Source organism: Podarcis gaigeae (genome assembly GCF_964106915.1).
Source record: "Podarcis gaigeae genome assembly, chromosome: 15".
NCBI classification, from domain to species: Eukaryota; Metazoa; Chordata; class Lepidosauria; order Squamata; family Lacertidae; genus Podarcis; species Podarcis gaigeae.
In genome coordinates this window covers 37,758,067-37,783,095 of record NC_139692.1, presented here as the reverse complement: position 1 = coordinate 37,783,095, position 25,029 = coordinate 37,758,067, and the positions used below count along the sequence as shown (strand labels likewise).

Here is a 25,029-nt window from a genome sequence, read left to right as displayed (position 1 = left end):
TCGTCAGCCTTGGAGGGAGAAGACGAGTGAATAAGCAGCAGCGAAAGGAGTGAAAAGGCCTCCTGGCCAAGAAGCCCAAAAGCATGGAACCAAGATGGAGTGTTCAAGCTACAGATGGAACCCAGCTCTTCCCTGCATGTGTTTTTAGAAGGCTGGAAGGAGCCAGTTTGACAAAGATGGAGGAATTACAGGATGGAGCTCTTGGATTTTGTAAGACACACCTTTCCCCTGATGTTCTTAACTCACAGTCAGCTAGTGGTGAACATCACTGAGGCCAGAGGAACATCGCCTGGCTGTGGGGCATGAAGGCCACTCCCCGCAAAGCCCTTTCCACCTGCCCTAGGGGGCGAGGCCCACACTCACCCAGCCCTACTGAAGAGGCTCCTCATGAGGCCGGGGGAACATCGTGCGGTTATTGTTTTGATTTAATATGCTGTAAACCGCTTTGAGATTTTTATTAAAAATATAAAGCAGTATAGAAATAAAATAAATAAATACATCAGGCGCGGGGAACCTTTGGCACTCCAGATGATGCTGATCTACAACTCCCATCAGTCCTAGCAAGAGTGGTCAATGGCCAGGGATGATGGGAGTTAGAGCTCAGAAACATCTGGAGGGCCAAAGGTTCCCCACCCCCTGCTGCCATGTGCTGAATTCAGCATCTAGCACACCGTCTTCACTGCAACTCTGAGCACTTGCCAAGGCATGTTTGGGGCAGCATCTTGTGCACACAGCCACACACAGCCAGGCCGGAAGCTGGCACATGGACCCTTTTCAGTGTGCTCCTCCCACAGCTACCACCTCTCTTGCACTTTCACACATCTGCCCCTGGAAGTACCAGCAGAATGCCAGGATTTGAGACGGCACCTAGAAACACACGGCGCTCAATTCCACTCCCATCCACATAAGCTATATCTAAGGCACATGCTGCGTGAGTTATGCTATTTCCAGCATCTCTTGCTAAAAATAAGACCTGCGTTTTCTCAGTAATGCCGATTCTCAGCATATCAGGGGGCGGGAACAGAGAGAGAGAGAGAGAGAGAGAGAGAGAGAGAGAGGAATCAGACAAGGCGACCGGCTAAAAAAAGAATCTATTATCATTAACTGGGCTGTCAGTGGCAGTGACAAATAAATGAATTTGATGGTTTTAGATCAGTCATTAGCAGACCAACCCCTAGGCTGAAAACAGCTGCTCAGTAAGCAGAGATGCTCCAAAAGTTGGGCAAGCAGAGAGAAGCACTGAAAGGACCCCTTGCTGCCCTACATCACAGCAGTCAAAGGCCAGCAGGGCCACAGGCCAATCTTCACCCAGCCCTCTTAATATACATTTGATATCCTCTCCTACCTGTTAAGAGGGGGTGAAATATAACCCTGTCTTGTAACAAAGAGGGACAGAGGAGAAGAGAATAACAAAACACAAATCATCTGTGCCTATCCCAAATTGGGCCATTATTAATTAATTAATTAGTGTTTTTCAAGTTACTATTATAATTTATTACCCACCCTTCGCTAGCGGATCTACGGCAAGTTGCAACAATTTAAAACTCAGCCTTTAAAAACAAATCACAGTGGGTCCCCAAAACACACACAGAATTGTAGAATGGTCAAGTTGGAAGGGACCACAAGGGTTATCAAGTCCAACCCCCTGCAATGCAGGAATCTTTTACCCAACGTGGGGGATGAACCCACCGCCCTGAGATGCTTCTTCAGCATCCTTCAAAAGCTGCATAGCATTAGGTGCCAGACCCACCTTTGTAAGGAGGGGATTCCATAACCTAGGATCTGCTGCAGAGAATGCCCTCACCTGGCCACCACCAACACCCTGAACATCTGAGGGTAGTGGAGCTATAAAGGCCCCCTATGCTAATCTTAACACTGATAGGAAAGGTGTTCTTTCAGATATTAAGAGCTCAAACCATTTAGAGCTTTAAACACTAACATAATAAAGGAAACACAGATTCAGTCTTAATATGTATTGCCATCCTTAAGTCCTCCTTCTCCCTTACCCAAACTTGCAAAGATGCCAAAGACTCTTCCACCAAAACAAATCAACACTGTCCCTAGGAAGCCTTAACACTGTACATATTTAGTTTTAAAAATCCACCCTGCCTTTTTCAAGTAACCCAGTGTCAAAGTGTTGGCTCTGGGCAAATGTATCTCTGGAGGGTGTTTCATGACGAGGGGACCACCACCAAGAAGGCTCAACTCTACCAAGTGCAGAGACTGTTGCACAGCAGCCAAAATGGGCAGAGAAACTAAGTTGATTATGAAGATAACTGCTGTTGGAATTCCTCAAGAGCTATCATGAAAGATCATCGGTAAAAGTTAATCTTGGTTTTCAAAGACACACAACAGAGAGAGAGAGAGAGATGAGGCAGCAGCCTTTCTCCTCTCTCAAAGAGGAAGAGGTCCAAGACTCTATAACCATTTAGAAAAACAACATCTTCCGAGACTGGCAACATTCACCGAATTAGAGATGCATTTCCTCTGTTGGCTCAGAGTGCGAAACTCCTGTCCAAATGAAGAAATACAAACACAACGGATTTGGTCTGTGTGTTCTCACACGTGCATTTTATCACTAAAACTCGTTAAAGCTTTCAATGTTCTGCAGGACAAAAAAATGCTTTGGTACAAAATGTAGAAGGCCATTAGAGTCTTTCTTTCTTTCTTTCTTTCTTTCTTTCTTTCTTTCTTTCTTTCTTTCTCTCTCTCTCTCTCTCTCTCTCTCTCTCTCTCTCTCTCCATCATGCAAGTAACTGCAGGTGAAAGCTAATACTGCAGGTATTCCCCACCCATCTGCCAATAAGCCATGAGAACCAGAGTTTATTGAAGCGCACCGTTATAAGTCGTCTCAGACAGCAAAAGTAGTTTAGGATTACAAATGATGTGACCTGCTGTAAGCAAGCAACTGTGGAGACCCAGGCTAAGGTTACCTTAAGGAAAAGAGATCCACAAGGGCTTTCAAGTCATTATAACCTGCATCTTTCCCCCTTTGAATCGCTTTGCACTGGCACAGGGGAATCCAGATGCTGATGGCACAGGATGAGCAGCTGCAAAGCTCCCACTACCAATCGCTTAACCATTTCGTCACTGTTAAATCTGCAATGGGCCAACGAAAGCCGCAGAATGTATTTCTGTAGCCGTTAGGAGAGCTAGCTTACAAGACCTCTTGGAGAGGCTCATAGCTCAGTGCATGGTCCCATGGTCAATTCCCGGCATCTCCAGTTAGACGGATTGGGCTACATGGACATGACTCAATATGACTCAATATGAGGCTACTTCATCGTTCCAAATGATCAAGGATAGCATAGGTTAGTGATTCACAGTTGCTATTCTGAATCAGTAATCTGACGCTTTCAAAAAAAGGCAAATTCCCTTGCCTTTATGCTGCTTGCTCTTCTTCCCTAAACCAATTCACTCTCAGTCAAATTCTGAACTCCACACACCTGTGCACACCAAAGATGAAGATTCATTGATGTTAGTCACTTGGCCCAAGGTGAAGCAAAGAGGTAATCAAGAACCCCTAACAATGCAGGGATCTTTTTGACACTTTGCTTTGGCCTCCTATTTCCTAAGCCGAACCCAGGAACACAGCTGATTAAATTTATATCCTGCCTCTCCCCCAGGGAGCTCAAGGCAGGCTTCCTCTCACCCTGCCTCCTCCATTTTATCCTCTCAACAACCCTTTAAGTAAGGTGAGGAACATCAACTGGCCCCAAGGTCACTCAGTGAGTTTCATGGCCAAGTGGGGGTTTAAACCAAGGCCTTCCAACACCCTAACCACTATGCAGCATTGATGTTTAACCTCTATTGCTAATGACCATTCACTTGGGTCTGGACTGGGAAACTATGGTCAATGGCATTCAAACACACCAGGATATTAAGCCAACTTTAAAACATGGCTTCACAGGTGGGTTCATTTGGAAGCTGTTAACCATAGTTTCCTGGTCTGAACATAATGGGAAAACAGAGTTTGTTTACTGAGGCTTGCTAGCTTCTTCACTTACACACACAAAGGGGACAAAGTGGCTGTGTGCTAGGCTCAGTCATGTCTCCGGTTATTAAGCTAATCTATGACTGTCCAAACACAGTCAACAGGGCTAGAAAACCCATTCTCTCAAGTTTTCCTAATAGGAAAGGGACGCAGATCAGTACCACTGAATACAGGCTTAAGGTTCTGGTAGGTACATATTGCAGAAAACAGGTCTTAAGGTATCTGATCCCAGGCAATAGAGGAATTTAAAGAAGCATAGAGTTGGAAGGGACCCCCTGGGTCATCTAGCCAACCCCCCTGCAATGCAGGAAGCTCAATTAACGCATCCATGACAGATGGCCATCCAACTTCTGCTATAAAACCTCCGAGAGTCCCCACCTTCCTTCCAGCACTTTGAGCCAAGAAACAAAACAGGTAACAAAGGAAGATGATACAAAATCAAAGTTATATGATCAGATCACAAAGCCCCCATGAAAACCCTGGCAGCTATGCTTTGGAACATGTTGCAGGCTTGCTAGGAACTTCTGTGGGCTAATTTGCAAGGCTGCACTAAACATGAAACAGTTCACAGCTACAAGTTAGGGACTAAATGCACAAAAAGAATGATTTCGCACTTCAGGAAGAAGCAAGCATTCCTGCAGATGAACAAAGCAAAGGCCAGAAAAATTCTAACAGCTGCCTTCTCAGATAGTTTTTTTAAAAAGAGGGACGGGGGAGAAGCCTAGACAAGAATGGGAGATTTGGGGACAGAAGCATCCCTCCACTGTATGTTTTGTATCAACAAGAGCTTTATTGCAATTTGCGGAAAAGACAACCAAGAATCTTAGGCAGGAATGTAAGGAGGCAGCGATTTCCGTGCTTTGCTAGATTCATCACTTTATATTGTAAACCACGCTGTGATCTTCGGCTAAAGGGCGGTATAGAAATTGAATAAAGGATAATAAACAATCACAATCAGCACTGTTTCTGTTCCACTGCAGTTCAGCTTCAGCAAAAACCTATGTCTATCTCGCTATCCACGATAGCTGAAAATAACATAATTATGTAATTAATTTCAATGCATTTAAATGGAAAGGAAGTATCAAAAACAATGACAGAAAATAACATAGCGTTTTTTGGAGTGAAAAGCAAATACCGCTCTTATTCGCTTGTGTGATTTCTGTTCCTGACCTTGGATGAAAATGCGGCAACTTCCACTCCCAACAATTTCTGACTGAATTCTCTGGCATCCTTAGTTGCGGGGCACTTTAAAGGATGGCTAACTTGCTACGGTCGTTGACCCTGCTCCACTTCATCAGAGGAAGCTAAGTTTTATTGCAAATCAACACATACACAAAACAGCCCACAACCTTGGAGTTAAAGATCACCACCGTGCTCAAAGCGGGGATAGATGCTACGGTTGCAAGTCCTAAAGTCCTTTGCTTACACCGGAAGAGGTATTTCATGAGTAACTCATTTCTGCAGAAAGAACTGTCAACTAGCTCAGCTGAACGTCTGCATTTTAAAGGCAAACACTGGCCATTTAACTGTGAAAAATTAACTTTTCAGTTTAGAAGCCTCATGGGAGAAAGGAAGCTAAGAAAAACCCACACAGGGAGGATCACAATAGCACGGACGCTGCAAGTCCATTCCGCCTTGGAAGATTTTTGCCGGCCTTTGATATCATTTTACACATCGTTTCCATTACAAGCCCCTTTTTAAAAAACACAAACCTCAACAAATTAGAATGGATTAATAGGGAGGAACATCCAAAAAAGCAGGTGCGAGGCAAAAATACAAGCTTTCCACCTGGGGGAACCACATGCTCAACACAGAAGCCAGCATATGTTTTAATATTTTCACTGCACCTTTGAGACACTCACTAAGGAAGGGTGGGTGAAGAAACACTAACCTCTAAATAAGGGGGATTTAGGTTGCGTGCCTTTACGAGAAATTCTCATGTTACTAAAACTCCAGACCTTCCGATTTGAGCCTTAAAAAAAGAAGTTTGTACCAAGCTGCAGAGAAGTCACCGCAAGGAAAGAAGTTTTAATAGCTATCGCAAGGTATCCTGAAAAGTCGAGATAATTTTGGTGAACCTCAGCAAATGAAGGCAACAGGTAAAAAACAAATGTTCCAGATACTTGTATAAAAGGAAAGAACATGACTGCAGTGCCTTGCTTTGCGTGTAAATAGAGGATTCCTGAGCTTTGAGAAAGGCACTTTTTGGACAAGATCCAATCATAAGTTAAGCACTTTTCCAATGAAATCTGTAGGGCACAAACATGAAATGGGTTCTTAATTCTCTTCATTAAAAATCAGGACCCTAAAAAGTGCTTAACTTTGGCCGGACTGTGCCCCTGAAATACAATCGTACAGCCTCCTAAATTTGGAAAATATGGCAGTATTTGTATGACATATTGCTGTTCAGGCAATTTTGAATCCTCTTCAGAGAACCTGGGCAGTCATACAAAATATCCACCACACTTTTAAGGAATCTACTTCACTTTCGTTCTGTATCAGAAAGTGTTAACTGAGTTACCACTCTTATATCTATGCACATTGTGCAAGAGCATGCAATCGACACACTTGCACTTCCCAACTCTTTTTTCCTACCACATCGGACATGCATATATGCCAGTCCATTTCCTGTAACCATGCTCAAACCTGTGAAATCCAATGTGAACTGAAAACAATGTGCAAGAACGGCGGGGGAGCGCGGAATCTATGCACTTTAGTATCAGAGTAAGTCTCAGAGTAATCTTGACTAACTTGGTTCAGAGGCAATCAAGTTCAAACAATAGGCCTAAGCTAGCTATGTTCATTCATTTCAATGGGTCTACTCAGAGTACAGCTGACACTGAATATAACAGTTTGATTTCAATGAGCCCCCCCCCCCCGAATACAACCTTATAAATGATGTTGTAGTGCAGCCTAGAGCAAAAACTCTACAATGTGAAACGTTCAGGACCTGTATGTAAAGAAACCATTTCTAATATGCAGTTGGGATTTTACATGAAAATTAAGACAGAAAAAAGACAGAATTTATCATTGTAAGTTTTACCAATCAACTTTGCTAGCCAATGTTGTAGAATGCAGAGATGACTCTTAAAAAAAAAGGCTTATGTGCAGCATCAGCCTTGCAGATAATTCCATCTGAGCAAACTTGTTAGCTTAGTTCATGCCAAACCACAGTTATGGGTGCTTAACAATGGTTTGGGCATTCTGCCTGAACTGACAAACCATGGCTTGAAGCAGGTTTGCAGCATCTTAGATTGGCACAACATCTGAATTAACAAACACCAAGTTTGGCCACTGCTCCACTCCAGAGACCATTTGCACCATGAAGACAGTAGCATATATGCCCAAGAACATAAAGCAGACAAGCCACTCTGTGCTATGGTCTTCCCATTGCAAGCTCAGACCATGGTTAGGCCAAACAAAGGTGGGAGGGGGTGTCCTGAGCTGCTGAGCCTCAAACTCTTGCAAAAAGGTGCATAAAAACACATTCCTCTGTCTCTTCCTGGGGGAGTGGGGCTGGGAGGATATTGTTTGATACCTGAAACGGAGACACTGCTTAAGCTGCCCAGCGGAAGGGGGGCCAATAAGCAGAAATGGTTTACAAAATTATTTATGCTTCTGCCTTATCAGCCCGCACAAGAGCTCTGCACACACCCAGGGCAGTTTGTTCTGTGGAAGCAGAGTAGGGCCTTCTCAGCTATTGAGCTGCACCTGCAGAATTCCCTCCTCAGGGAGGCCCACCAAGCAGTTTCATTACTGTGCTTTAGAAGGGTGGTGCAAATCTATTTTCATATATGACTTAAAAGTTGAATACATCAAATAGTCTGGGTCAATATTTTGTTAAGCAGCTACATATTCTAGGAACTCCTTGCAAAAAGGTTTTTTAATATATATTTTTGCATCTCACTATCTCAGGAACATACATATTTAGATCTGGGAAGTGGTCTCCCTGCTATTACCACCAAAGCGTCATCCGACAGTTTTAAAATCCAACATCATCGGGTGGTAGTCCACTACTGCTATTTCTAAAGAGCTGAATGCTGTTCTTCTCTAAACACCCTTTTATATTTTACACCACTGTTGCACAAGACTTAAGTTCCTTCCCTCGCCAGGAGTTGCATGCCACGAACAAGTGTTCCATTTGAACAGCTTCTCCCGGTCCAATTCTGACACATATTCCCTTGCTGGCTTGTGCCTGCAGAATCACACTCAAGACATCCTTCCTCTTAACAAATGGGCAGAATGGTGCCGAGGCGGGGGGCAGGGAGAGAATCAGTTCCAAGAGAATTCAGTATAAATTAGCTTTGGAAACCACGTGAATTAAAAAGGTTCGGCAGCTTTGATTTCTCTGAGTCAAAAGAGGGGGGCAGCGGAGAAGCAGAGTCAAAGAGAACTCTGTAGAAACCTGGGCTTCCTACTAGCCCAGCAAACTGTAGCAAACATACCAATTTCATAGTTGTACTCATAAATTCTAAGAAAGTAATGCTGTGTGTTCCACCTTGGGCAGACCAAACCTACCCTGTACTTACTAACTTACACTGTACTTACTGTGCTAACCACTTCATGCCTGCGCTGTGCAACTATTTCATTAACCCCTCCCTAACCAGAATGGGCACAAGACATACCGTCTTTCTCTTACAGACAGATTTGAGTCCACCTTTCCCCCGCTTCCAATAACACAGACCAGAGGGATTCCAGCCATGAGTTTCTGTCCAAGGAGAAAGAACTAACGGGACCCAACTGCAAGAACACTCTGGGGGACGTGCCGTTGACGCTAGATGTTCCAGTACTGGTTGAGAAGGACTATTTCAGCTTGCATTTTTTTAAAAGAAAGAAAAACATCGCCTATGCCGAAAGTATTTCCTCCACATTAAGAGGATGAATGCAGCACCACTGCCACCACCTTGCGAACTAACAGAGCCAACCCTGAAAAGCTGGCCCCAACAGCAGTCTTGGTTCTGAGTTTTGTTTTGGAGGTAGCCTTCGGACAAAAGCTCTTTTGAACATGACTGACATGTCCTTGCAAGCAACCAAATGCATTACAACAAGGCGGCCCTGAATAAAGTGGGGGGTGGGGGGGTGGAGAACAGGTCACTTATCCAATCAAACTTAAGGCTCTTTGTTCCAATGCTTCTTCCGCAGGCAACGCTCAGAGGAGCTCAGGCCTTCCAATACCAGCCAGAGGCTCCCTGACTCAAAAGCTTGTGAGTGAACTAGCACTTCTCAAAGTTATGCACTAGGAAAAAAGGGGGGCACGTTGGGAAGGAGCAAAACTAAACAGGAGGGAACTGCCCCACATAAAGGCACCAAAAAGCAGACAGAGAAACAGACAAGCCCTTTACTTTGTCAATATACCACAGGCGCTCAACACAGTTGTCATTTTATTATTAAGATCCAAGGTAGACACGAAAGGCTACTTGTACCAAACACACAATGACACAAGGAGATGGATCTGCGAGAGACGGGCCTTCCTTCACACAAACCAGTAATTTTCAGAGAACCTTCAGACACCAGGTATTCCAGCCTTAAAAGTCTCTGTTGCAAATTCTGGTAGCTTCTCCCCACCCAGCCCCTCAACATGGTCCATTCCTCTCTACATTGTTCAGCAATGTGAGATTCTCAGGATGCCTTGACCCCCCCCCCCCCCGCCATTATTGATCTTTCTTACCTTAGGTTGAGCTCGTCGAGGAAATGCAACTTTAGGGTCAATCTGTGAGGGAGCAGGAGGGAGGAGAGAAAAGAAAAATGAAAAGCAACGTAATTTGCACAGATTCTTCAGAGAGGCAAAAAAACAAACAAAAAAGATACTGTACTGAATGATTAAGCCTTCATTTCTCAGGTACATTGAGTTTTGCAGGGTTACTAAGGGGGTGCAGAGGTGTAAGGGGGGGTGATCATATGGGGGGGAAGAACACACAGAAAGTGAACCAATAATGTGTTCTGTGAGCTATCAACAATATACAGTACTGTTTATAAAAAAGATTTTGAGCTAAGTAGAGGAAGGAGTTCCCTGTTGCTAATTTGACCATCAAATCCTGGATGCTAGACTCAATTTGCATATTCTGCAGATTGCATGCATTTAAAAATATGAGCAATTGGGAGGGGAATGCAAACCATTCTGACTTTCAATGCACACAATCTTCCTGCCGTTTGTGTTTGTTTTCTTTTGGATTCTTAAAGCCTCTGCAGTTTAAGAAAACTATTTAAAAGAAAGAACAAAAACAGCAACTGCCAGTTTAAATAAAAAATCAGCTGGAATGCCTGAAAGGAAAGCTTTTTCCACCCCAAACTGCATATCCCCAATTTCACTTTTAGCAGGTCACCCTGAAAGGACGCTAACTGTGAAAAAACTTCCTTTAAGAAAAAACCACAACCACAACTAACATACAGTCTTGAACATCCAAGGCTAACTATATGAAAATCAGTATCTGTTTAAGGCAGATTTGATTTTTTAAAGCTAATTTAATTCAATAACATGCGATCCCACCCTTCTAAAAAAATGAGAATAAAATAATAAATCAGGTAATAAAACTCTGAACCAAACCATAGAATTTTTTAAGGCTATATCCTTAACTGACAATGGACTCCTGTCTTCCAAGGTGCTAAAACCACAGATTTATAGCTGCCATGTAAATAATAAAAACGGTGACTTGTCAACGGGTATCTCAAAAAAAGGTAATAAAACAGATTCCTAAAGCTGTGGTCTTAAACTCACTCACTAGGAAGCAAGTTCCACAGTGAATTAACTCCTCTGCTCAAGTAAATTTGTACAGGGTAATGTTATTGGTCTCGAATCTCCTTTGGTTCCAGACACTGCTCAAAATACAGTATTTCTGAATCACTTGATTTAATTAAAAATGTCATGTACACCTTTATGAACCTCTGCATAGCAAACTTGGGTGGAGGACAGAACAGGGCAGAGAAGAGATTCCGACTGATATGGCTTCATAATAAACTGCCTATGAAAGAATTAACCTTAGACATGAATAAGCATGTTGCAGATATGGGGTACAGGTTCCATTAACCAAGTTAATAGGATGCACAAAGCACAATCCTATATCCTACTGAGGTCAACAGGGCACACACACACACACATACCCCGAAAGTGGCTACAAGACCCAGCTTCGTCAGCTGATTTACTCACTGCAGGCTACTCGTATCACTTTAAAGCCTAAGTTCTGCTTAGAAACCGGGGCGAGTCTTTAAAAGAAACCTTGGCTCACTTTCAGCAGGTTAAGAATACCTATTCACAGCCTGCATAAAACAGGGATATTTTCAACCTGCTTTCGTTCAGCTTGTGTCCCTTAGCTGGCATGTGTCATCACACCACACTCCACTTACGACAAAAACTTTTTTAAAATTAAAAAGCAAGAAAAGAAAAACCATATACCTGAGAAATGAGTGACTATACACCACTGTAACAGTTCGTGAAGCATGAAGAGAAAACTCATAAAATCCTTAATCTACAAAGCTAACCCTTTCATAGAGATTAACATTATCTACATATATATACACATATATATTCAGCACTGACTAGATACTTTTCTACCAGAGAAATACAACAGGTGCAGATTTCCCATTGAGTGATCTAAAAGTTTGGGGACGGAGGGTGGGGGGGGGGGGCAGAGAACAGGCCTACCATTATTATACAACTATAATGTTTGGGAGAGTTGATGTAAGTCATCAAGCTCTAAAGCGTAGGTTAATCTCAAAAGGTTGGGTGTCTTTCGTACAGTGACTCTTTTGACTGCTCCAAAATGGGGAAAATGTCAACCTAAAGCAACCAGGAGATTTAAAGCACGACCCACACGGCAAATCCATACCTGTTGCGTATCCCTGTCAACTATTTAAAAGAACAGCCGAAAGAAAAAAGGCTACTAAAAATAAAAATTAGTTAGTTAGATAGATACAATGCTACTTACTGTATCTACAAAGTCCTCTAGGAAATGACTAATAATAATAGTACTATTTCTGATATGAATGGCCATTACCTAAACCAAGCTTTTAACGTAACTGTAAACAAGAGCGGCGCCTTCCATGTCAATACCCAACCGAGCTGCTTCCTGTGCTGAACGTTGAAACAGAGTCAAATGCTATGCAGGACAAGATACTATCAGAGCTCTAAGAAGTCAGCAGCTATAAAGCTTTCTCTCTTTTTAACGCTGGAGAAACACAGATTTCGGGGCTTGGGCGACATCATGGTCAAATAAATGCAGTTTTGGCCTTGCTTACATCACAAACTAAGTGATGTGGGTGCACCGCAACCAACTCCTTAACATGATTCTCCGTCCCAACACCACCCTATGAGAAAGTGGCTGGGGCTGCCAGGCCTTTTACATACATGTAAAAAGCAATGTCTCATATCCTTTGCTAGTCTCTTCTCTCCTTCCCCTCCATATTTCCCACTGTGAGTTTTAGACTGTAAGCTCCTTGGGGACAAAGATCTCTCTCTCTCTTTCTAGTTTCTCTGTAAAATGCCACATAGTTAATGGCACTGTATAAACGACAACGGTAATTAATACACTCTCGGGATTAATGGTCAATAGGTGGAAGGCTGACCAAAGCAGTTTACTTTCTTTGTACAGCCCACATTTACAAAAGATTTTTCCCTGCCTGGATTTTTACACCTAAATAAATAAATTTGTATAAACATAAAGAGACAATTTCCCAGGAGCGTAGCCGGAACTCATGAAATGCTACCACCCCACCAAATAAATAAACCCCAAAATTATGAAATGCTTGAGCACGGCTTACATGCTCAGGCAAGCCCAGCAGAATTTGTACATAAAAGTTATTAACAGCTCGAAAATATTTCCACCTGCTTTCATGCAAGCACGTTACTAGAAATTGGAAGGAAAAAACCCCAGTTTGATTCCAAATCTTTTTTTGTTTTGTTTTAAAAGGAATCCATTACAAAACAGATCTTGGTAACATTAGTGCATATGTTGCGTCAAAGAACCACACACATAGACACACACACCTTTTACAAAATGGACTGTGCGCTATTAATGTTGAAGAAAAACATTCACATTAATTAATTTTATAAATGTCATGGGTGTACATCAGACAACTGCATCAGATGTCTCCCTCCTCAAAATTAAAAGGGGGAGGCCCCCACTCCATATAGAGAACTGCTGTAGCAGAGGTGACCTTTCCCAGTGTCCTTTAATTATAATTTTGCTCAAAGATTACTAATGAAGATAACAGGGCACAAACTTCCCTTTTTTTCTGGTACGACAGATGAGTTAGGACTTGTACTGGGAAAGGTGGTGATGGCAGGAAACTCTTACGCTCTTAAATCAAACTAGCATTTAACTCTTCAAGCCGTTTTAAGTCCGGTACAATGGACGGACTTTGAATAACATCAACAAGAACTAAACAATGACTACGATCCCATTGAAACTTATTAGTTGCAGATCCACAGAACACACCTTGTTAGGTTAAAAAAAAGGGGGAGCATAACTTTCAAATATCTGGAAGGGCATTAAGAAGAGGATTTTGAAGTTTTGTGGTAAGAATAATAACAAAACTTTTTTAAAAAAAAGAAACCAACACTGAGCAAAACTAACATTTTTCTGACATAAAAGAAAGCTTATTTTGTTGTTGTACCGGAATGCAGTTCTTTAAGCTGAGTAGCTCAAGATGCAATTAGCAGAAAACAACTAAGCACAACAAACTGGTTTAAAACTGAAGTGGCTAGCAAGTTATTTAACATTTTAGGAGATTTCATAAAGCCAGAAAGAACTTCCAGGCTTAGTAACAGACTGGTGCTTCTTTTAGGGAGTAAAAAAAAACTGAACGAGAAACCTCCGGCAGACTCGACAACAACAAAAAAGGGGCACTGTCTCTTTAAATAAGCCTGTCACAGTCATAATATTGCAGGAAATAAAGGAGACATTAAAACGCCGCACACACACAAACACCAATTCCATCACATCATATAACATACCGTCTTGGAATCTAATTCGTGGTGGGGTTGAGCTAATACTTTATCTACGCTTGCCGGATCAGCAAATGTAACGAAACCAAAGCCTCTGAAATGAGACAAAGAACAAGAGAAGGTGGAGAGGGAAATGGGACACAGCGTGAACTCAGCACTGGAAAAGAAGCGGCAAAAATATATTAAAAAAATATGGACCCAGTTTCATCCTCTCTTGCCCTCTTTCAAGAAGCTACCACCCTCTCATTTAAAATATACACTTTGGTTCCGAGGAAGGGAAGGGGAAGACTTTATATACCCTTTTTTTTAATCGTTCCTCCTCCTCCCCCTCCCCAAAAAGAGACCTTTCCGCTTTGCTTTATGCAGAAGTGAGAAGAAGTGATGGGATGTGACCTCTTTATTAAAAAGAGGGTAAATAAGCCAAAGAGACTATTAAAAAAAAAAAACACCTAACAGCAGAAGCAAGTTTCTCCAAGAGATAAAGTGGGATATAATTTAGCAAGTTCCCACCAGCAAAAATTAAGCAGTGTCCATCAGCATTTACAAACAAGACACAGAACTATAAGTCAGATCTAGGAGTAGTCCAGAAGTTTTTTTTAAAAAAAAGATATATAAACTTCCAAGGAATCATATATACTGTCTGTCTGTCTGTCTGTCTGTCTGTGTGTGTGTGTGTGTATATATATATATATTCTTAAATATATTAACACTTGCTTCATAGACAGAATATTCAGGCTTCCATAAAATACACACAGAGACAGAGAGAGAAAGAGAAAGAGAGGAGTATCCATAGGAAGAAAACTTTGATTTGAAAGATGACTTACCTGGAGCGCTTCGTAGTCGGGTCTCGCATGACCATACATTCTCTAATGTCTCCAAATTTACTAAAATAATCTCTAAGGTTGTCTGTGGGATGGGAGAAAGAGAGAGTGAGAGAGAGGAGGAGATGGGGGAAGGGAAAAAAAACACAGAAGCAACCGTAAACATAAAAATAATAATACATTATTTAAAACCAGCCACTGGGGAGGGGAGAGAATGACCTATTATTTTCTTTCACAGAAGGTGGGAAAGGATTCTTTGGTGGCACAAGGAAGCTTCTTTTGCTCTGCCCCCCCCCCTTGCCCCCCAGCCTGCCATCCCTTAAAAGTGCGCGCACGCAAATTTAAGGTCGAATAGAGGACTCGAGAAATGGATCTGTTATTTGGAGCAAATAAAATATCGCATCTCCTTAACCTTGTGGAAGGGGAAAACAAAAACAAAAACGTGTGTCTGTCTGTGACTGTGTGAGAGTGTTGGAAAGGAGGGGGGGTTCTGGAGGGGAAGGAGGGGGGCAAGAACCCGATGCAACTGACCTGGGATAACAACAAAGACCTATCAAAGGAGACAGGGCTGGAGGGATGGGGGGAGTGGGAGATGGGGGCGCCCCCCACCTCTCCCCACACGGCACACGCACCCTCACCCCCGTCTTACCTGGTGATGTTTGCCAACTCAGGCCGCCAATAAACATTTTACTGGAAGAAGAAAACATAACAGAGTTAAGCACAGATGTCAGATCGGCCATTTTGACGTGTAACTTACAAAAGCGAAAAGGAAGGCAGAGGTGGAGAGGGGGGTGGGTGGCTGGGGGGGGGGGGCGCCGAGGGAAGCGGGAGCCTGGTCTGGCCAAGGGGGGTGGGGGGGAGAGAGAAGAAGAAAAGGAGGTGGAGAAGCAAAAGAAGGGGTGAAGCCGGGAACGAGCGGGGAAGAGGAGGGGGGCAGATCAGTGCAACCCACCCAAGGTGAGTAACTCAGAAAGAGGGGGGAAAGCGAGCCAGAAAGAGCCGGCACCGGATCAGCCATTGGGGGCTTCTCACGCGCGCGCTCTCAACCCCCCACCCACCCCATTAACCCAGTTTTGTTCAAAAGGTGGTGGGGGAGGGCAGGAGAGCATTCTAAAGTGGCAATGCAAGAGGAGGAGGACACACGCGGAGGGGAGAGGGCGCGCGGACGATCCAACTCACCCAGGGTCGTGCTGAGAGTCATTGGGGCTCCCAGATATCGCTTGGCTCCCTTCCGCCTCCATGGCTGCAAACGAGAAGGCGGCTCAACCCCGTGGAGAGAGAGAAAGAGAAAGAGAGAGGGGGAAAGAGAGAAAATAGCCCCCACCCTGTAGAAACCCCCCACCCTCCCCCCTGGTTCTTTCTTTCTCCACCCCCCCCTTTTTGCCCCCTTTCTCTGATCACTTCTCTTCCTTTTATCTTTCTTTTCCCTCTTTCTCCCTCTCTCTCTCTCTCTCTCCCTCTCTCTCTTCTCCCTCCCCCCCTTTTCCCCCCTCTCTCCTCTTTTTCTTTTCTTTTCCTGCTACCGGCGAATATTACTGGCTGGAGGGGAGGAGAGGGAGAGAGAGAGAGAGAAGCCGGGGAACCAGCCAGATCCTTTCACACGTGGGATCAGCTTAGCTTAGCTCAGCTCAAGCTCCTTGCTTTCTCTCCCTCCTCCCCCCTCTCCTCTCTCTCTCCCTTCCGCGCACGGCCATCCTCCCCTTCCAGAGCCAGCCAGCCAGCCAGCCTTGCTCCCTCCCATCCACCCCTCCTCCGCCTCCTCCCCCTCCCGGGGACGCACGTGGGGCGGAGTTCTCAGAACGTACAGTAACCGATTCGGGAGACGTCACGAGCCCCGCCGAGGCCCCGCCCCCTTCCCTGGCTCCCGCTTCTCTTCGCCCCGACACCCGCCCACCGCTGGCGCTCCAAGCGCAAGGAGCCGGGCGGACGCAGGCAGCCGGATTCCGCCCGGCAGCCTGGCTTGACCGTGACCTGGATCCTTTGGGGCTGATCTGACATGCGCCGCCTGCGCCTGGCAAAACAGCGCTCTCGCTCGTTCTCACGGAATGGCGAGCCGGACAGACCTTGCAGTCCCCTCCCCGGGTCTCTCCCGTGGTGGAAGCAGGTTAGCCGTGCCTTTTAGCTCCTAAGGGAGAAAACGCGGGTGCTGTCAGGGCAGGACTTGGGGCATCGGCCCAGGGCCCCTTGTCAGCAAAAATGAGCAGGGCTTCTCCCGCACAACACACACGTAATTATTATTATTATTGTTCTGTTCTGAAGTGCCCTGGGATCTTCAGATGAAAGGCAGTATATAAATTATTATTATTATTATTATTATTAATGTATTGGTTGCTTCTTTACCAATGTAATTCAATATATAAACAAACAAACCCATGCATTGAAACGGCCATAGAGGGAAAAGCCTGAAAGACGGTCCTGTTTTTAAAAAACGTCCCACCAAGTCAAGGAAGCCACAGATGATTAAGGGCCTGGCAAAAAAGAAATGTTTTTGCCTGACTCCTAAAGTTATGTAATGGTGGTGCCAGGAGAGTCTCGCAAGGGAGAGCACAGGCGGAGAGTGCACCCTGAAAAGGCCCGTTCTCACGTTGCCAAATGCACCCTCCGCGGGCCTCCCAAATAGCGGGCAAACGAAAAAAGGCCCACAGACGCCACAGGAGTGCCTAGGGTTCCTTGCACCATTGGCAAGGCGCTGTATTGGCACACACACATACAAAAAATAGCCACCTCAATAGCCACATTAGAAATTACTGCAATTTACGTGACCAAAGTACTTGAAGCATCCTGAGTAAGGGTGAGATGAGGAGGAAGGGCAAGAAAATTTGCAACGCCTTTGTGCCGCAGTGCAAGATGGAGGGGAAGCTTCCCCTGTGTTTGATCTCGCCACAATAGTGGCATCGTGTTGGCACACACATGTGCAGCATGTACTCCACACTCTTACAGGTTATTTTTGCGTGCCCCTGCCCCCCCAGGCTTGAGTCCCCAGTGGGGGCTGGCTACACCGTTGACGAGCATACAAAACCTTCCTTATATACTGGATCGGAACCCAAGTCCACCTAGCTCAGTGTCGTCCACACTGGCAGGCAGCAGTGCTCCAAGGTTTCAGACAGGGCGTCTCCCAGCTCCACCTGGAGATGTATCCCAGCTCCACCTGGAGATGCAAAGCAGCTGCTCTACCCCTGAGCTGCAGCCCTTCCTTATTGCAAAGGATCATCCTGAGATTCCAGTACAAGATGTAGAGCCCAATCCTATGCATGTTTGCTCAGAGGCTATGCCAGGCATAGTTAAATAAATTGGAATAACTAAGCACTCCCCTATTGGGGACTGAAGTTTAGACCTTCTGCATGCAAGGCAGATGTTCTACCACAGGGCTATGGCCCTTACTCTTAAAACATAGGAAGCGGCCTTAAACCAAGTCAGAACATTGGTCCCTATCGCTCAGCATTATCTTAACTTCTCGCCAGGAGCTCATCAGAATTTTGGACAAGGAGCTTTCCTAGCCCTACCAGAAGATGCCAGGGACTGAACCTGGGACCTTCTGCATGCAGAGTCGATCCCACTGAGCTCAGATTTCCCCTGTGCTGAACTTTAGATTAAGTTCCTCGTTGGGGGGGGTGACCTGCCCTCTTGTACATTGATAATGTTGCATTTATTTTGCCTAGTTGTAAACAAGTGCATTTTGTGGGAGATCTGCGATGATGTCTACTGATGTTTTCATTTTTATTCTAATGCAGCTTGGATTGGGGGGTGGTACTCAAAATTTGGTTGGAGCAGCAATCTGCTTCTTTTACAAACTGATTATTATAGGATAGCACCAGTGGCTCTAGCCTTCCTTACAAAGTGCCCATGGGAAGGTTTGCTTTTGAAGGGGAGAAGGAACATGGGGAAAGGCAGAACATGCTTAACCCTTCAGCTGAATTTCACTTTTCGCTGGTACTGTGTGTGTTTGGGGACTGTGTTTCTCTTATAAACATGCACCTTGACAGAAGCAGCCGAGGGAAGAGTTTTGGGAAGGGGAAACTGATTGCAGGGACAGGGCTAAGAACCCCTTCCATCTCCTCTCTTCTGCAAAGCAAGTCATAACCTCCCCAAGGCTATTTTGGTAGGGAAGAAAGTGGGGGCCCTTGGGGATTTGTTGTTGAATGTGACTGCACCGTAACATATCGTTTGCTCCTTGGCAACAAATGGGAGCTGGTAGCTCAAAATGGGAGGAACGGTAGGGCTATAAGAAAATAAAAATACCTGCATGAAATCTGTGCTTTGGCTTACATGACTGGCAGCAACCCATTCTGGAAAAGACATTCAGAAGATACACTGAATAAAGGCCTTGGGGAGGGGGTCTCCATCCCATTCATCGTCTTCCACCTCTCCTTATTCATATCTTCTTCCCTTGTGCCCCTGGAACAGACAGAAAGTAATCCCACAAATTGTATTATGCCGATCAACTTCTCTCCGGTTCCTGGTTTAAATATAATCACATTGGCTGGAGTGGTTGGTAGCGGATCACAACCGTAAAAAATGTCCCCCAAAAGGCCTGATCCCATATGCCACTCGGTGGGACTCCCCACTTTATTCTCCGCGGGGGCAATTTTGCTTGCAGGTGATTCTGCAAATGAAGGAAACTTGAAAGAGACTGTGCTTTTAATCAGAATTCTTATTTTTGCCTTCTCTTTTTTAAAAAACCTAATTGTATTTCCCCACCTTCCTCAAAAATAATAAGAACACTGCTACTACTTGGTAGGATAGGGACAAATCGCTTCAAATGAGCAAAGGCAGGAAAAGGAGGAGCTGTTTATAATGTCTTACAATGTGGTGCCATTTCAAGGTCAAGAGAGGAATTTTAGAAATGTGTCACAATCCTCCCAGTTTATGGAAGACTCCCATGCAAAGATTTTGGACACCTCCAGCCTTCATAAATATGGAGATGATGATGATTCTAGAGCATCTCACATCCATCTTTGGATTTACACCTCTTCAACTTCTCTCCAGTATTCTCTATTTGCTTCCTGCACCCACATGGTCTCATTATATTTCTTTGTATCTCACATTTCCCCCAGACTCAAGGCTGCTTACCAGAATCAAAACAACATGGACAAAATATGAAAAGCTGAAAGCATTTTTTTTTTAAATTAAACAATGTTTACAAGTAATTAAACTATAATACAATTAAAACAATATAAAAACAAATATATTGGAATACTAGTAAAAACAGCACAGAACTATTAAAAACAGCCAGTTCTCAAAAGCCTGTTGGAATAAAGTGGTCCTCCACCTGCCAGAGGAAGGACAGCAAGGGATATCTAGTGCTGTTGTTATTGCTATTAAAATAATAATAATAATAATAATAATAATAATAATAATAATAATAATAATTTATTATTTATTCCCCAGCCACTCTGGGCGGCTTCCAACAGAGTATTAAAATACAGTAGTCTATTAAACATTAAAAGCTTCCCTAAACAGGGTTGCCTTCAGATGTCTGGTAGTTGTTTTTCTCTTTTACATCTGGTGGAAGGGCGTTCCACAGGGCGAGTGACACTACCAAGAAGGTCCTCTGCCTGGTTCGCTGTAACTTGGCTTCTCGCAGCGAGGAAACCACAGAAGGCCCTTGGCACTGGACCTCAGTGTCCAGGCAGAATTATGGAGGTGGAGACGCTCCTTCGGGTATACTGGACCGAGGCTGTTTAGGACTTTAAAGGTCAGCAGCAACACTTTGAATTGTGCTTGGAAACATACTGGGAGCCAGTGTAGGTCTTTCAAGACCGGTGTTATGTGGTCTCGGCGGCCGCTCCCAGTCACCAGTCTAGCTGCCACATTCTGGATTAGTTGTAGTTTCCGGGTCACCTTCAAAGATAGCCCCACATAGAGCGCATTGCAGTAGTCCAAGCAGGAGATAACTAGAGCATGCACCACTCTGGCGAGACAGTCCGCAGGCAGGTAGGGTTTCAGCCTTTCTCTGCAAAAAACTTTGCAAAATCATTGCAGGAGATCATGTGGCCTGTAATGGGCCCCGATGTAGCAGGTGGTTCCGCTAAATTGCGAACCACCTGAAAGAGTCTCCTGCTGCTGTTTTCTGCGGATGCAATAGAGGCGGTGAAGAAATGCAGTGCAAGAACTTTTTCTCCAAGGTTGGGCTCGAACTCATGAGCCTGAGATTAAGAGCCTCATGCCCTACCAACTGAGCTATCCGGCAATGGACACTTAATGACTTTAAAAGAGGATTAGACAAATTCATGGAGAATAAGGCTATCAATGATTACTAACGCTGCTGGATATGTTCTACCTCCAGTGTGGGGGACAGTATGCTTCTGAGTACCAGCTTGCTGGAAACCGCAGGAGGGGAAAGCACAATAGCGTTCAGATTCTGCTTCCCCATAGGAATCTGGCTGGCTAGGATGACAGGATGCTGGACTGGATAGGAATACCTGCCTGCCCTCAGCATGACCGGTAGCAGATGCGCCTGTTGGATAGTGCCCACAATGCCTAGGCTGCCATCCCCTCCCAGCGCCTAAGAAAGTTGTTGAACTTTAAAAAATAAAATTAAAAAATTCGGTGTTTTTTAAAAAGGTATATGGGAGGACAGGTTTACATATTCCCTCCTGCAAATTCACTCTCCCCCTCTTCACTTCCTTGCCATAAAAGCAATCTTTTTAAAGTTGACTGTAAGAGTGAAATTAACTAGGCCACGGTAATCTGGTCCAGTCAATCAACTTTCCAACAAAGACTCCTGAAAGCAGTTTACAATCAAAATGAATAGCACACAGTAATTTGTCCTTGACTCATAATTCTTTTTCTTGAGAGCATTGCATACGTATGATGTGGGAGGGTGGGGGTTAGCCTTGGTGCTCAGCCTGAAACCATGGTTAAACCCTAAGCTAGCCATGGCATCCAAAGGTGGTCATGGCATGGCAATATACCCTTTCTCAACTATGAATCATATGCAAAACTGACTAAGGAGGAAGGTGAAGGCCTGCTGAATATATATGTTTAAGATTGGGCCACAAGTCAATGAGCATCAAACAGAAGATCTTTCCGGTGTTTAATGAATAGGGTGGAGATACGGAGGGGGGGATTAAAAGTGTTTTCACACCATGCTTAAAAATTATTATGACTATTATTTAAACTGTATAGCCTGCCTTTCTTTAGAAAACAAAAATTCAGTGGGGCTAACAGTTGGTAATTAAAACAGACACAAAAGTCATTACAAATAACATGAAAAGGAACAATTAATGGGCAGTCAGAAAGCCAGAAAAAAAAAAACTACATTAGGAAAGGCAATCATCCATCTCTAAAAGCCCAGTCTAAAAGCACACATATTCTGAAAAGAAAAAGGAAATACGCTTCTTGTTCAAAACTATTGTTGGTACCTATGCAGAAATTTAATGGGTAGATGATTTGAGAAATAGAATAAAACTAATATGGTTCGACCTTCAAACCCTCTGTGCTTGTATTTCACATAATCATAGAATCATAGGTTGGAAGGGATACCAAGAGGCATCTAGTCCAACCTGCTGCAATGTAGGAAATGGAATCACAGCTAAAGGAGGCCTGACAGATGGCCATCCAAACTCTGTTTAAAAGCCCCCAATGAAGAAGAACCCACCTCCTTGCAAGACAGTCTGTTCCATTGTTGAACAGCTCTTACCATCAGAAAGTTCATCCTAATCTTTGGTTGGACTCTCCTTTCTTGTAACTTGAATGCATTGGTTTGGGTTCTACCTGCCAGAGCAGAAGAAAACAAGCTGGCTCCATCTTCTTGATCATCTTGGCCATCCTCATCTGCAGGAATTCCAGTTTGGCTGTACAGTATACTTCTTAAACTGCAAAGCCCAGAACTGGACACAGTACTCCAGGTGGGGTCTGACTAAGGCAGAATAGGAGTGGTACTACTATTTCCCTTTACAGTGGTACTTTGGGTTACATATGCTTCCAGTTACAGACTCTGCTAACCCAGAAATAGTGCTTCAGGTTAAGAACTTTGCTTCAGGATGAGAACAGAAATTGTGCTCCGGCGGCGTGGCAGCAGCAGGAGGCCCCCATTAGCTAAAGTGGTGCTTCAGGTTAAGAACAGTTTCAGGTTAAGTACAGACCTCTGGAACAAATTAAGTACTTAACCTGAGGTACCACTGTATTATACAAATAGATAATTTAAGATGTTTCTTAGGAATGTAAGATAAATAGATTTATGGGAAAGTCTATATTTATAAGGTGTTAGAATACAATGATACAATGATGTCCTTTTTTCTCTTATTTCTTGTGCTATAACTTATTATATGGGGCAGTATTTTTATTTAATAACAATGATTTTTTTTTTTTAAAAAAAACCACCTCATGATTGATCAGCTAAAATCCAGCTGCAGCCCTAGTAAGGACGTATAAGCAGCCAAGCTGGACCCAAAGGCAAGTACATTTCTCACCTCCACCAGCCCCCAAAAATAAGGACAACACAATGCAGGATAATGCTATAGGTTATACCCAACATTAGTCATGCTCAGATTAGACCCACTGAAATTAATGGAGCAATGTTACTCATGCCCATTAATTTCAGTGGGTCTATTCAGTGTTGACACCGCAGAACAGAAGATATGTAATTATCCAACCGAAGCATCAATATTTCAGGTCAGGTGGTGACTGTTATCAAGCATCATTTTGAACTATAATGTTTGATCTGTCTTTCATGCATGCCTCCTTGGGGGGAAAGGTGGGATATAAATATAATAAACAACTAGATTATTTTGCTGGAGGGCAAACATCTATGAACATAAAAACCAGCCTTACAGAGTCACAGCAGTGGCCAATCTAAAGATCATAAGATGAGCCCTGGTGGATCAGGCCAAAAGCCCATCTCCTCCAGCATCCTTTCTTCACAGTGGCCAACCAGATGACTTTGGGAAGCCTGCAAGGAGAACCTAGAACCAATAGCCCCACTTGTGAATCTGATCAACTGGTATTCAGAGACATATAGCCTCCAAAAGTGCAGGTAGGACATAGCCACTGAGGCGGGCAGCCATTGATTGCCTTATCTCCATGAATTTGTCTACTCCTTTTTCAAAGTCATCCAAGTTGGTCACCAATTGCTACATCCTGTGGGAAAGAATTCTTTAGTTTAACCAGGCACTGCATGAATAATTACTTGCTTTTGTCTGTCCTGAATATTCCACATCCAGCTTCATATTGGTTGTAGGCAACCTAGTGCCTTTCAGATGTTTGTGCTCCATTGGCTGTGGCCAATGGAAGTTGAGGCCCACAACAACTGGAGGGCACCACATTGGCTATAAGAACATCGAGAAGTTTGGCTTAGCTATCTCTTTTAAGAGACCCAGTCAGCTTCCCTAGAAACAGGCATTTATAGAGTCCTTCATTATCCTTTGACGTCTTTTGTCTCCTTTTCCCCTCATCCTGGGAGAGATTTGACTGCTTGTATTGTTAGCATTCCCATATTATTATAAGATCTCATCTTATAATAATGTTTTGAACATTCAATGCTCTTTTTTCTTTCTTTTCTTTCCCCATTTAAATCAGACTATATTCCAAAGCAGACTTTTAACCCTTGCCGAGACCTCTGCCCTGCCAACAAGCGCTAACTGAAGAGGCACCACCAGTGTTATTTCCAGCCAAAACAATGTCCAATCAATCGCAAAGACTGACTGCCGCTCAGGCCTGTGCAGAACACTGGTTCAACTGCACACTCTGAACCCCAGTGGGGTAATCAGGGTTTTTTAAACAGATTTGCCAACTGCACGAACACCCTGTCAGACACAGAAAAAGAAAAAGGCGAATGAACACAAAAGCGTGCTTTGCTCCTTATTTACAGCCTGCATCAGGGGTACTCCACAGGAGCCTTACCTACTACCCGGCAACATTTCATATTTTAATCTGCCTTAGTTCAATAACGAACAGGTACAAAAATATTTACAAGGATGCAATAAGGCATTAAACTGCCTAAAGATGAAGGTGTGGAAGACAAGACTCCAGCTAAAAGAAGAAGATCCTTTAATATGGTTTGGACAGTTCGTTTTAAGTATGGAAATTGAATGCATTCCAACCTTTCTATAATTTGCGTGCATGCTGTTCCTGACATGGCCTGTCATTCAAGTGCTTAATAAACACATACTTCTAACATGTCTAATTTCCCCATTACTCAAAATGAATATTATCAGCTTTCCAACTGCACAAATCCACACGCACCCCGACTCTACATTTTGTGTCCAACTGCACACTAAAAAAAAAATAAAAAATAAAAACCTTGGGGGTGATGATTCACTGCGCATCCGTTT

The 25,029-nt window shown here is 43.8% G+C and overlaps 1 protein-coding gene and 2 long non-coding RNA genes across 47 annotated transcripts in view; 2 read left to right on the top strand and 1 right to left on the bottom strand.

Moving 5' to 3' along the window:
* LOC310832750 overlaps positions 1-25,029 on the top strand; it is a 404,622-nt gene that overhangs the window by 188,355 nt on the left and 191,238 nt on the right. The gene's annotated exons all lie outside the window — the stretch shown is intronic.
* The window catches only part of MSI2 (musashi RNA binding protein 2), a 450,658-nt gene that overhangs the window by 379,155 nt on the left and 46,474 nt on the right, over positions 1-25,029 (bottom strand). For 29 of the 45 annotated variants that reach the window (XM_083714624.1, XM_083714657.1, XM_083714618.1 and 26 more), the window contains exons 1-5: positions 15,935-15,998; positions 15,405-15,445; positions 14,759-14,840; positions 13,944-14,028; positions 9,663-9,704 (exon numbers count right to left, since the gene is read on the bottom strand). In XM_083714624.1, coding sequence (XP_083570750.1) covers positions 9,663-9,704; positions 13,944-14,028; positions 14,759-14,840; positions 15,405-15,445; positions 15,935-15,996 — 312 coding nt within the window. In that variant the 5' untranslated portion in view covers positions 15,997-15,998. Of the gene's footprint in view, positions 1-9,662; positions 9,705-13,943; positions 14,029-14,758; positions 14,841-15,404; positions 15,446-15,934; positions 16,536-16,560; positions 16,808-18,994; positions 19,151-25,029 lie in introns of those variants that run through there. The other 16 variants (XM_083714630.1, XM_083714661.1, XM_083714631.1 and 13 more) reach the window with 9 other exon arrangements.
* LOC310832756 lies at positions 16,732-24,872 on the top strand. Its single transcript, XR_014558411.1, has 2 exons — positions 16,732-16,859; positions 24,275-24,872. It is a non-coding gene; the product is annotated as an uncharacterized lncRNA (long non-coding RNA).